This window comes from Populus euphratica, unplaced genomic scaffold (assembly GCF_000495115.2).
Source record: "Populus euphratica unplaced genomic scaffold, PopEup_1.0 scaffold1.1, whole genome shotgun sequence".
In the NCBI taxonomy this organism is placed as follows: Eukaryota; Viridiplantae; Streptophyta; class Magnoliopsida; order Malpighiales; family Salicaceae; genus Populus; species Populus euphratica.
In genome coordinates, this window is record NW_011499845.1 from 484,355 (window position 1) to 497,177 (window position 12,823).

Consider the following 12,823-nt stretch of genomic DNA (forward strand, 5'->3'; position numbering starts at 1 on the left):
AGGGAAAGAACGTAAATGACTAGTTCTAAGTATCCTATTGAGAAGCTTAAGTTGTTTATTTTTTTGTTTGAGGTACTAAGCAAGTGGCACAACCAATAAATCTCTTAAAATTTTATCCTATCTTTCCTTCCTTTTCCCATCTCTTTTCCCATTGGTTTTTATCCTATAATCTTTGTGTGCCTTGATGGTACCTTCTGTGGACTGATTTGATTATTTCCTATAGAGAGTTTGCAAGTGTTTCGGTATGGACAGATCAGAGCCATTAGAACAGATTGTTGTGTTGATTCATGAGTCAAGAAATTTTACTTTTTCGATGAAACTTTGATAGGAAGAACAAATGAAAAATGCAAGGAATGCTTTCAAGCTTATGGCAAAATCTCGATGAAATTTTGATTTCCTTGGTTTTATTCTTCCATTGAAGCTTCTTGTCTTTGCCTTAGCATCACCCACTTATATGTTATCCCTGTTTCTCAAGTTGGTGGTTATTTACTGTTTCTGTACCTCCATTTTTTTTTCCATACCTCTCCTCTTCTGTCAGCCATCGCTACAATTCCTTACCATGCATTTTGGCAAAAAATTGATACTTATTTTCTCAAATCTGAGACAGCAGAACCATGCTAATAGTTTTGTCATAACTGCATGTTATTGACAGGTGGTCAATGAAGATGAAGAACCAGCAGAATTTCTTGCATTGTTAAGTGCATTGTAGCAACACTGAAGAATGGAGGATTCTGTAATGCAATGGCTTAGACCTTCTTCCAATTTTTTCAGCTGCCCTAATTTTCAAGACGTGTATTTGGGCATTGAAATCAATTCTCACAGCAAAACCAGTGAGGTAAATTAATGACCTTCTGTGAACTCACATGCTAGCATGTATCTTTGAGTTATTATGTTTTACGTGGTTCTGCAAATAGGGATGGTAGCTTTTAGGGGGTTGTTTAGGCTAGACTGCAAACTGTTAGCTAAGCAGTGACCTTCTATGACATCCTTTTGAAATAAGAACCGTGTGTGTTATGTGAGGTACATCAATCCCCGGCTTGCTTATGACGTCCCAGGTTGTTAGATAGTAGCTTGATCTGAAATATGTTGGGTGGTACCCGAATCTGCATTTTCTTTTGCTTGGGGGGTTGTTTAGTTGATTCTGCTGGTGTAGGGAGATCTTATAATCCTAAACATTCTGCTGGGGTAGGGAAATCTTATAATCCTAAACCTGTGCTTATGATACCTGAATCTGCATGTTTTTGTTTTATCATAAACAATCTACTTCTTCTGAGTCGTTTTTTTCTCATACTATTTGCAGGCGGCTGCTTTCTAAGCTTCTTTGTGGCTCTTCACCTGGCTGTACAGTGCCGTAATACTTCATAGCTGAATCATTTTGTCGACCAATTGAATGTTCTTGTATATTCAATTATTACCAGAAACAAATTCCTGAAGGCTTTTTCAGGAAAAATAGATGCATTGAAATTTCTCTTCCGAGGTTAATTTGCTTTCCAACTTTTGAATTTCTTTTTGTTTAGATGGTAAGAGAAGCTCGTTGAAATTGTTTTGAATGACCTGCCCTGATTGCCGCCGTTAAAACTAGTCATCCTTTTTTTACACCGACTACTGTCTCTCAGGTCGGATGGGCAGGCTTATCTCATCTGAGGGTATGCAGGGTAAGTTGCTGGCAGGATTAGCAATCATGACCGAAATCAACCTCGTATGGCTTTTGCATCAACTTCATAATAAGTGATGTTGACCCGGTGTTCATTATTAGGAAATGCTCTTCTGATAGAAACTTTGGTCTTGAATGCTTGTCATTTTGCTGCTCTGGTTACCAGAGACAACTACGAGATCTCACTGATACTTGAATCATTGTCTCCTGGTACTTACACAACATTGATGGTTCTAATAGTGGAGGCCATTCATATTATAAACAGGTACCCTAACACGCATCAATCATATGCCTTTGTGAATACAACACAGCATGTTTTCATCCTTGTACTTACCAAAAAAAGATGTTTTCATCCTTGCTCCTTGGAGTATTGTTTTGACATAGACGCCGAGCTATAGGCCAATTGGCCACCCACGCAGCGGTTGTTTTTTGTTTGTTTTCCCTATCTTCTCATGTCGTTTTATGAATGTTTAGTGCTTTTAATTATCAATATTGGTATCAAGGATATGAGACAAACAACCAGATAACTAAGCCGTTGTCTGAGCAAGTTGATCCGGACCCAGATGATATGAGGTAGTCTTAGCAAGATGATACGGACCCAGATGGATTGACAGGGACTTCCACCTCTCTTACTATTATTTAACCTCTAATCTTTGACACCACCCCTGGGCTCGAAAATCACTGAACTTAAGTGCCCGTTAATGTCATGTTGGTTTTTCTTCTTTTATGAATATTTTTTTTATCATGCTCCATTCGAGGGGGGAGGAAAGGAAAATAGATGTGAACTTGATAAAGACAGGCCATAATAATTCTTGCTCCGAAGGTCTTTGGTTGAGACACGGGACGTCGCTTTTTTGACTGGACAAATGTACAAAAATCCAACAAGTCGAGGATGTTTTAGTCGGCAAGGTTGAATAAGTCGCAACTTGGCAGATATTATCAAACCCGAAGAGGCAGACAGTTTTGCAGAAAGTAGGAGGCAGTGTCAAGCAATAATGTAGGAGATATACTACTGTCATTTGGAATATGTCGCCGAGTAATAAAAACATAAATGTTGGATCCCTGATGCCCTGATCATCATGGCACGTTTTATATGTTGAATAAAATTAATTCGAAGATACTTCTGAATCTCAAAATGGAAAGAAAGATATTTTGATGAGCTACTGTTACGATATTTCGTTATCAGAATGAGGAATTGAATTTGTTCTTATTTTAGATAATCTATAATTGGTACTAATGGCTCAAGGCATAAACATTCTAGACTCTTCTTTAAAAAAAAATAAAAATCATAGGGCGCTGATTTTTTTTACCCCGACAGTCAACGGGGGCACCCTTTAACTAATTTATATATTAATTAAAAAATTAAACAATTTTATATAATTTAAAATTTTACATTTCATATAGATTTAATAGAAAATTTTTATGAATTTTAGAAATGAATGGTAATATCTTATAAGTTACTCTCTATGTTATAAAATTTCTATAATATAAAACTCATGACAAAAATAAATAAAAATACCTTGATCTAAAATTTTTCTTTTCTATTAATATCTATTTTTTCTTTAAAGATACATTTAAAATAACTAATAAAATACCATTAAATGCGCACTCATTTAGACCAATTTAATTTAATGTATAATTCCTCTAAATTTAACTTCAAGATTTTCACTTTTAGTATATATATAGAAATTGAGTAAATAAATAAAAAATGAGTAAATCTTATTGGTCCGTGTTACTATCCAATGTGTTTTGATAAGATGATAGAGTTACTTTGAAATTTACACTGAAATATTATTTTTTATTTTTTTAAAATTCATTTGTCATATCAATAAATCAAAATATTTTTAAAATATTTAAAAAAAAAAAAAGAATTTGTAACCTCAAAAACAAACAGCCTTGGTTAGCCCTAAAACGGAAATATTTATGAAAATATTACAGCGAGTCCCTTTGTATTAATGGGCGAGATATATTTCTTCGTTTCCTTTTCTCCTTACATGTCCTATTAAAATATATGAAAAGGTTCTCCTAGGGGCGGGGTTATTGAGAAAAGTTCGTTTTTTTTACCTGAAGAGATCGGCATATTTTGTGTTGATATATGCGTTTTGTTCGTATTAATTTAGCTATCATGTCATTTTTTTTTAATAATCTAGGTGAGTTTACGTGTATTATAGTTCATTTTTAAATTTATTAAATATCTTATAAATCTAATAAATAGGTAAGACATCATAAAAATAACAGACTTCCACATAAAAACTCGAATCTGGATGCAAAAACAACAAATTCTATGCCATAACCGTTAGACTAGGACACTCAAACGCGAATTTACTCTTTTTCTTCTTTTACACTGTGATGTTTTGTCTTACAACATTGTTGCTGTTGTCTCCTTGCGTGAGGAGTTTCTGGCGTGGGGAATTTTTTCGAACCGAGTTGTGTCTCGGACACAGCTAATTCAGCAAGTAGTTTAAAATAGTCAGTCAAGATTTTGTTGTCAAATTTTATAGTTGTGGCCTTTTTTACCATTTCATTCCTTTTGGGATCCAAAAGGCTGTGTGAAAGAGCAGCTACAGCAATGTATTATGCTGAAATTACTTTGTAAATATAAAACTACTAGGAACGAAGCAATACCTGTACATAGTTCTTTTGCAGTATTGACAAATGATAGAGCCAGATACCAAACTGAGCTTGAAGTTATTGGTTTACAAGAAACCACCGCAGTCCTTTTTGCAGAAGCTGCAAAAGATATTGTGGACTTTCTGTTCAGCCTCCTTTCCTTGCCTGTGGGTACCGTGATTAGGCTTATCACAAACGCGGGTGGCCCAAGGACAGAGCGAGTAATTTGCTTTATTTTGAGTTATTAAATTAATATATAATTTTGTTAAAAAATTATATATTAATTTATGTGTTTAAATTTTTGAAGTTATTAGGAAATTTTTAATTTAAATATATTATCTAAAATATTAAAAAATAAATTTAAAAATACATAAAATTAAAGTGATATTAAAGTTATATTTTTCGATATTTTGTGGAATATAATTCATTTATAATCGAATCTGAATTGATATTTTAATAATCTCTTAACTGAAATAAAATAATAATCTCATGTCAACTAAAAATTAAAGTATTTTTTTTTTAATTTCTCTTTTCTTCACTTGATTCTTTTTTAAATTAGTGTTTTATAAGTTATATTTTATAAGTTTAAAAGGTTATTTTTTATTTTTTTATTTGATTTTTTTAATGTTTGCACCTTATTTTTCTTTCTTTCTCTCTCATCTTTTCTTTTCTTTCCTTTTCTATTTTGCTTTTGCCTAATAATCAATATATATATATAAGAGTTGATTTGTTTTATTTTTTAATAGAAAATAACTATTTCACTCTTAATAAGTTGTTTTTCTTTTATTTGATGGTCTTTTTTTGTTAACACTATCAAATTTTGTTTATTTTAAAATTTTAATTAGATTTTATTTAATATATTTTAAAATTTTTTGTAAAATTTCAGCTCAATCTGATGGTTATTTTGAAAAATAATTTTTCATCAAACTTCTGAATTTCTTTAAAAATTATAAAATTTTAACCCAAGCTAAAGTATTATATTCCAAGCTCCATATAAATTTTTAGAATCTCTTAATAACTCAATTGAGAATTACAAATTTTTTTTATATAAAACTAATTAATAAAATATTAATAAAACCTTCATCCTGACCAGAGCCCACCTAAACCCTTGACATGCCTCCTCACCATGGTTGGCTGCTTCGGAAATCTTTACTAGAGCATTGAAATCCTCGATCAAACTTACATGCAGCCTAATCAAAATAAGGATTTGCTTTTAAAGCCCCCTGTGCCAAACCATGTTGCTAATGTGCCTGACACTAATCAAGCCGAGAGAAAGTTCTACGTGTGTGAAGCAATGCCGGTGTACCACAGACTGTAAAGACACCATTTGTGCTACTTGTAGTAATCCAATGTGTTATGAGGTGAAGTTTGTTGGTGAGAATAATTCTACTGCTGATTCAACCAGCGAGGGATGTGAAGGGATTGGTTACATACATGGTGACTGATGATTTGTCAGTGTCACCAATTTCAATGATATCCGGTGTTGCTCAGCTAAACAAGTTCAATGTTAGGGATTTTGGCGCTCTTGAGGAAAGGATGGACGAGTTTGGGATCAATGGGGTAAGAATTTACGCTGTGAATTTTGTTGTTTTTAAAGTTGGTGGTCAACAGCACGAAACTTTGTCTGGACCTCTGATATTAATAGTTAATACTAGTGGCTCTGCAATTAATGTATTTGTTATGTGGATACGAAGCACTATCGATTTACTCTGTGTCTTTGCATCTTGTAGGGTCTGTAAGTGTTGAAGGCTTCTCTGCAGTCTAAGGCAGCACTTACGGCAGTCTTCCTTTCAAAGCAGGAGGTCAAGGTGGATTTCATTGCGGGGGTGATCTTTCTCAACTCTAATTTTGACTCGCAAGAAATTACATGTTCTGATCCCTTCTACGATTATTAGAGCGTGCACATTTTGTTTGGTGCTGCCCTGGTTGTTAGATTACAACGAATTCTTTCATTAATGTATGGTGAGAAACGTTATATTTTCATGGCTGGTTTATTTGCATGATGGAAAGGTAATGGAATTAATCAGCCCTTCTTTTCCCTTTTGTTCTTTTTAGACACATCTTTTGGTATCTTCCCATGCACATTTCTTGGTGTAATCATTCCATATGAAGCGATGCATTTGTTCGTGTCCTATTCGCCCCTCTGCTTTCCAACCTAGTATCAGCCGTTGGGAAAACTGTTCTCATTTCTCTCCTGGAACCAAGGCTTCAACGATAACTCAAGCGCACAAAAGTCATGATCCCTTGCGTTCCTTGCACCTGCTCATCATATATATGTATATATATATAGTATATTCTGCAAAAAAATGCTTGTCCTCTTGTTATATGGGAAGGACATTCTTTATAACATGAGTAATACGAAAAACAAATGAATTGTAAGTTCTCTAGGCTTGGTTAGGATAATGTGTTGCATTTATAAAAGTGCAAATCATTGGATCTGATCACCAAACCGGGAGTGCAATTATTTCAGTGCATGTCCCTTTTCTTTTCCTGTCAGGAACGTGAAAATACATGCATAATTAAAGAGTAGTAAATAATGAATGAAATTCAATAATAGCATACAATTATATTCACTTAAACCTTTCCTCTTCCCCACGAGGCGATTGATCTGCTCCCTGTTATATATACGGTTAGATAGCTCTACAAATTCGTCAGGAACCATAAAAGTTTTTTTGGCTCATCATTGAAGGCGGAGCAGCCATGGCAAACTCCAAAATGAGCTTGAAGCTTCTTATTGACACAACCGTAACCAAGTCGTCTTCGCTGAAGCAGGAAAAGACTTCGTGGATTTTCTGCTTCACCTCCTCTCCTTGCCTGTGGGTAGAGTTGTTGGGCTCATCAAAAAATCAGCCATGACTGGCTGCATAGCAAATCTATATGAGAGTCTTGAAAGCCTGAATGAATCGTACCTGCAGCCTAACCAAAACAAGGATTCTCTTTTGTGTCCCATTATAGTAACTAAAGTCATCAATTCCAGCTTCCTGCTTCCTTACTCAAATAAAAAACCAGAAACGCAGAAGTTATACTACGGCTCACAGCATCCAGGGTACGTGTCAGATGTTTTTAACTCCTTTTGTAGTCACTGCGTATCACCAGGCTATCCTAGTTATAGAAATCAAGAAGTGAAGTTTATTGGTACGAGTGATTCTACCACTTCCTCGGCGAAACCAAATGGTGAGGGAGGTTACGTGAAGGGCTCGGTTACATATATGGTAACGGATGATTTGTCCGTGTCTCCAATGTCAATGGTGTCTGGTGTTGGTCTGCTAAACAAGTTCAATATCAAGGATTTTGGTGTACTTGAGGAGAAGGTTGTTGGCTTGGGGATTGATGGGGTGATACTCTCTCCTCTGCCTTCTACTGTTCATTTTTAACTAGTTTTGCTGATCATTTTAACATATTTCTATGTGGCTTCTTTGGTCCTTGTTCTTTTATATATTTCAGGCGATTGAATTGTTGAAGGCTTCTCTTTTGTCAAAGGATGCTCCGACTGCTGTTTTTCTAAAGCAGAAGGTCAGAGATGTTGCGTCAAGACGTAAAAGAGGTAGAAAATAAGCTATTCACGAGGTCCTAATTTCCAAAGTGAGTGTGTCAAGGGGGAGGTTAGATTTTACTAATTCTGTCTCCGTGAAGTTTTTGAGAATTCTGCTTTTGCTCTTGGACTGCCTTTATCCTTCCTGTGCAATATATATGCTTTACATTTTCATTTAACTTTCGTTGTTGAGAAATGAGAATACGCTGGGAATGAAAATATTGGTTCGGCTACATTAATTTTCCCTCGAGCAAGCATCTTTTTAGTACATTGATCAATCCAGCGGATTGGAGAAGAAAAAGCCAATAAAAGGGAAGGGAGAGCTGGAGAGAAGAAATTGATTTTTTTAATTTATTTTTTGGCATTGGCGCTGGCGATGATGCTGCAAAGAATTACCATATGAACGTTGATGCCATGACGATGAATATGCTTAATAGCATACAGTTCTATTTGCATGCTGAGGATATGATGAAACGCTGTCATCGTTTTCTCTTTCAAGGCAAAATATATCTTTGCAAGTTTTCCCGGAAAAAACTTCGGAATCTTGGAACCCGACCACAGAGAGACACGTTGAGCGATCGACCTCCCCTGTGTCTAGAGCTTGAGAAATCTAAGCTGTTCAAATGATTTATTTGTCACAAGCCGGTAATTATCATGCCTAGCAATGGAGCATAGCTAGCAAACCCTTTCTTTCAAAGGCAGATTCAAGAACTTCATGATTTGCTTTATCAAAGCAAACAGAAACACCTTAAAAAAAGTTCACAAAGGATAGAGAAATGAATGACATGGTCAAAACTATCTCTGATCTTGTTGAAATTATTGTTTCAAGCCCGATACTACTGCAAATACTCGGGCTCGCAAGCGTTGGAGGAGCTCTCTCTCATAACAGTTGTTACAAGGTCGAACTTTTCTTGCTGCCTGCTAGACCGAATCTTACTTTTATTGATAAATATAAACTTGTGTCCGCCTAACGTTTAAGTATTTTTTTTTTATAGAACCAATCCCAGGAGTTTATTAACTCAAACTTTGTGTACGTACGATTCTGCCAGCCCCTAGGAATTGCAATGTAGAAACAAAACAAAATAAAATAATAATAATTAAGTACGAACCGAGAGCCAGCCCGCTAAAGATAAAGAAAGCAACAGCCCATAAAAACCCGCAACGGTGGGCCGCTTATCTCCTTCGTGGATGACATGTCGTCTAATATTGGCTCCTGCCTAAAATCTCGTTCCCGAAATTGGAATCTTCGGTCGCAAAAATCACCTCCAAGATTATCCCCGATAAATAAAAAGCAGCGCATTCTAATCAACTCTATTTCATTTCATGATTATAACACAAAATCAAGACTAAAAAGTCTTAATTTTTAGATCTTATCCAAGAAATAATTACCCAGCTATGAATAATCAATTCCTGTGGTGGCTGAAAATAAAACACAGAATGGGCTTGGGTTCAAGCAATTCTTAATAATAAAATATTCATATATCTGTTAAAAAGATCGCCGGCGTATCATAGACCTACAAAATATTACTTGTGGTCGTTACGACTTTCAAACGTCTAAAGAAGTTCAGTTCATCGGTGCAAAACAGTCTGCCTTTAGCACTTCATGGTAACAAATGATTTTTTGGTGTCGCCAATATCTCTGATATCTAGGTTTGGTATGATAAGATTGATTTTCGATGTGTTTTCAATGGTGCTTTTTTTGGATTATATAAAAAAATCTTGTTTAAAGTAATTTTTTTTATAATTTTAATTTGTGTTTAATGTGCTGATATTAAAAATAATTTTTAAAATATTAAAAAAATATTTTAATATATTTTTAAATAAAAAAATATTTTAAATTATTATTATTATTGAACCACATTTAAGTTGCTAATTTTTAAAGAAAAGGCCATTGAGTTTGGAGTTGATTAGCTAATGACTTGAAATTTCTGGCTTTCATTGCTCATTTTTTATACTAGCATGCTTTCTTTCCATGTTTTCTCTACTATAACCTTTGAGGTCATGGAATCACTGGCGATCAAAGACGACTCTTACCCATGCCGGCCTAGCTGGGCAAGAGTTCCGCACAAGAACAAATTTATCCCACCGTGAGGAGTTGCAGTTTCATGCATGTCTGTGCGTGTAACGTGCGTTTTAAGTTTTAAAAGAGATCCATGCAAAAAAATACCTAAATTTAGATTATGTCTGCATTTTTAACTCTTGACTTGTACAAAATTTATAAATATATATTTGGTCATAAATAAATTTTAATTTAAACCATAGGTTTATTAAAAAACTGAGTAAAGTTTTTTATTTAATTAAAAGTCAAAACCTTTTAACTTTTCAATGGAAATATTTTCAACGAAGTAAAAGGATAATACTTCCACGGGAACAATCAGCAAATAATGCCTCTTGTTGGGCCACAGAACTTAAAGCCCAAAGTAGCAAATCTTAAGCGGAGCCCACAATAAACGTTTCTCATCAACAACTAGCCCATCTCACAGCCAACTTCGAGGTTAAATTAGTATTTTCGAGATCTTATATATACCACCCCAAGTTTTCCCCGCCTAGGAAAAACCCTAGTTCACAGCCGCAGAAGCAGCAGCAGCAGCAGCTAAGGTCAGTCCATCCTATCTCTGTTTACTCTCTACCCTCACTTTTCTCTATAGGACGGTTTTTCAGAAGATTTCTTTTCTGTCATCTACGTGTAGGGTTTTTCAAATCCAAAACCCCGCTTGTAAATCTGCTTTTCGTCTTGAAATGAACCAAAGTTACTCTTGATCTTGACTTATTATTCTCTTTTCGCCTTTTCTTTTATAAGGTTATAGCTTTGGAATTGTTGTTTTTGTTACTAAAGTTTTGGTTTTGGGCTTTTGATATCAGGTTTAGTGGTGCTTAGGAAGTGGTTGCTACAATGTCTCCAGCTAGAGGTAAGTCTGTTTCTTTCTCTTACTTTTTAAATTTTGAACATCCGTTGATCGTTTATTGTTTACGTACTCTTCAATGGTCTTGAATATATGTATAATCGGTTTGCTGGGTCTTTTTTTCCTTACAAATGGTTATGCTCCCATAGTAGCTGCAGCTGGTAAATTTATGCGATTAGTTCATGCTTTATATTGATGTCTAATTACGATCTGTGCTGTACCGGTCAGTTATAAAAAGGGATTTTTCTTTCTAATTTTACAGACTACCTGCACTTGTCTTTAAAAAAAAAGTGGCGTTGGTTGTAGTGAGCACAACTGATTTGTGTGATAGAAGCAGCTTTTGGCTACGTGTGATTTTATGTTGTTCTTGGTTCATATAATTTTTCAATTTAATTTGGATGATTTTCCAGCTGTTCCATTTTTGTTTTGAAACTGCATTGCTTTTCCGATTGTGTTGAAATCATGGTTCAGTGAAGAAATTGGGCTGTGTGCTTGTAGATAAAAGCCATGATTTATATGTTACGACTGATTTTGTAATGTGTAAACTAGAAGTGTTGTGTATTTTACATATCTTTTAGTCACATCCCGCTTCTCAAACAAACAGTTTATTGATTTGATTTTTTTTTTCTTGATCTCATTTCTTCTACCAGCTGATGCTTCCAAAAAGTCTGATCCAAAGGCACAAGCCCAGAAGGCTGCCAGGGCTGTGAAATCAGGGCCAACATTTAAGAAAACAAAGAAGATCCGGACAAAGGTTACATTTCACCGCCCCCGGACATTGAAAAAGGAGAGAAACCCCAAGTATCCACGCATCAGCGCAACTCCTAGAAATAAGTTGGACCACTATCAGATTCTCAAGTACCCACTTACTACCGAGTCTGCAATGAAAAAGATTGAGGACAACAATACCCTGGTGTTCATTGTTGACATTCGTGCTGACAAGAAGAAAATCAAAGCTGCAGTCAAGAAGATGTATGACATTCAGACCAAGAAAGTGAACACTTTGATCAGGTAAACCATAGTTGCTTTAAGCCAAGACATTTTGATGTTTTACATTTATGATAAGGGGATCATTTCTTGTCTGATCCTGGTGAATATTAATGCATTATATAACTGTGGCAAGTGGGGCGTCCATCTTGACAAGATGCATGACACTCTAATCTTGTTAATTAGTAATTCCAATCTAGAGTTCATGTTCTAACCAGAGGCAACTGTATTTTAGACTAGTGAATCATCTTATACAAGTTCATCTAGAGTTCATGTTTCATGATTGAGATTTTGCCTTTAACTTTAACTGTGTTTTGAGCTCATTGCATGATTCAATCTACTCTTCCAATGGAGTCTTAACTGTATCCATTTTAATGCAGGCCTGATGGAACTAAGAAGGCATATGTCAGGTTGACACCCGATTATGATGCATTGGATGTGGCAAACAAGATTGGCATCATATAAATTTATGATTTTATAGTTATTTGATTTGATGAGCAAAGTACTGTTGACAGTTTTGTTAGCAATGCAGTCTGATAGTACTCCAATGTTATGTTTATTTTTTTTCAATATATGCTGAGAACTGTTTTCCTATTACACCATTTTCTGATGGTGGTGTTATGCTGCCAGCTTGAATGTGTGAATGACCACCTCTATTGTTTTAGCCTTGGCTTGGCAAAGACTTTACCGGTCTAGAACACTTGATGCCAGTTCGCTGTTCAAATTCTGTATGACAATCTATAGGTCTTAGAACTGCTCTTGGAGGAAACTGCAAATTCAAGTTCCCGTCTCAGTAAATGATCATATTTATCTAGCGGCTATGATTTTCATTTTACGGAAATGAATCTAAATTCTAACCTTTGGGTTTATATTTTCTTCCCTCCTTTTTCGTTTTTTATTTTCGAGTTTGTCCCTGTTTTACAATGTTAAGTTGGATGTGAAGGTACAGGTTTTGACTGCCTCACGGCTCTCACCTCCCAACCCTGAACGAGGTGGGCACCGTTTAAATGGTAACATTGGGACAGGCATTTAACCTAGATTGTAGAAGTTATGATGTGGATGATATACTAAAGAGGACAGCAATGGATGGATGGTGCCTGTATTATAATCATGACACTGAAGAATAATTAAGAGAAG

At 35.2% G+C, this 12,823-nt stretch overlaps 2 protein-coding genes and 1 pseudogene across 3 annotated transcripts in view; all 3 read left to right on the forward strand.

Moving 5' to 3' along the window:
- Positions 1–1,717, forward strand: part of LOC105123819 (protein-tyrosine-phosphatase MKP1-like) — a 5,007-nt gene extending 3,290 nt beyond the window's left edge. Inside the window, exons 3-5 of one of the 2 annotated variants that reach the window (XM_011023674.1) lie at positions 653–835; positions 1,301–1,477; positions 1,617–1,717. In XM_011023674.1, the coding sequence (XP_011021976.1) occupies positions 653–709 (57 nt within the window). In that variant the 3' untranslated portion in view covers positions 710–835; positions 1,301–1,477; positions 1,617–1,717. Of the gene's footprint in view, positions 1–652; positions 836–1,300; positions 1,483–1,616 lie in introns of those variants that run through there. The other variant, XM_011023593.1, reaches the window with a different exon arrangement.
- A 5,247-nt stretch (positions 1,718–6,964) lies between these two features.
- Positions 6,965–7,819, forward strand: LOC105127852 (uncharacterized; annotated as a pseudogene).
- A 2,500-nt stretch (positions 7,820–10,319) lies between these two features.
- Positions 10,320–12,354, forward strand: LOC105123954 (60S ribosomal protein L23a). The gene is made up of 4 exons (XM_011023791.1): positions 10,320–10,394; positions 10,659–10,705; positions 11,350–11,710; positions 12,067–12,354. The coding sequence occupies exons 2-4, from the start codon at positions 10,690–10,692 to the stop codon at positions 12,149–12,151; spliced, it is 462 nt and encodes a 153-aa protein (XP_011022093.1). The 5' UTR covers positions 10,320–10,394; positions 10,659–10,689; the 3' UTR covers positions 12,152–12,354.
- The last annotated feature ends 469 nt before the right edge of the window (positions 12,355–12,823 follow it).

Coding starts and splice junctions, on each gene's coding strand:
- LOC105123954 (XM_011023791.1), top strand. Junction 11,711..12,066: donor AAAGTGAACACTTTGATCAG/GTAAACCATAGT, acceptor ATTTTAATGCAG/GCCTGATGGAACTAAGAAGG.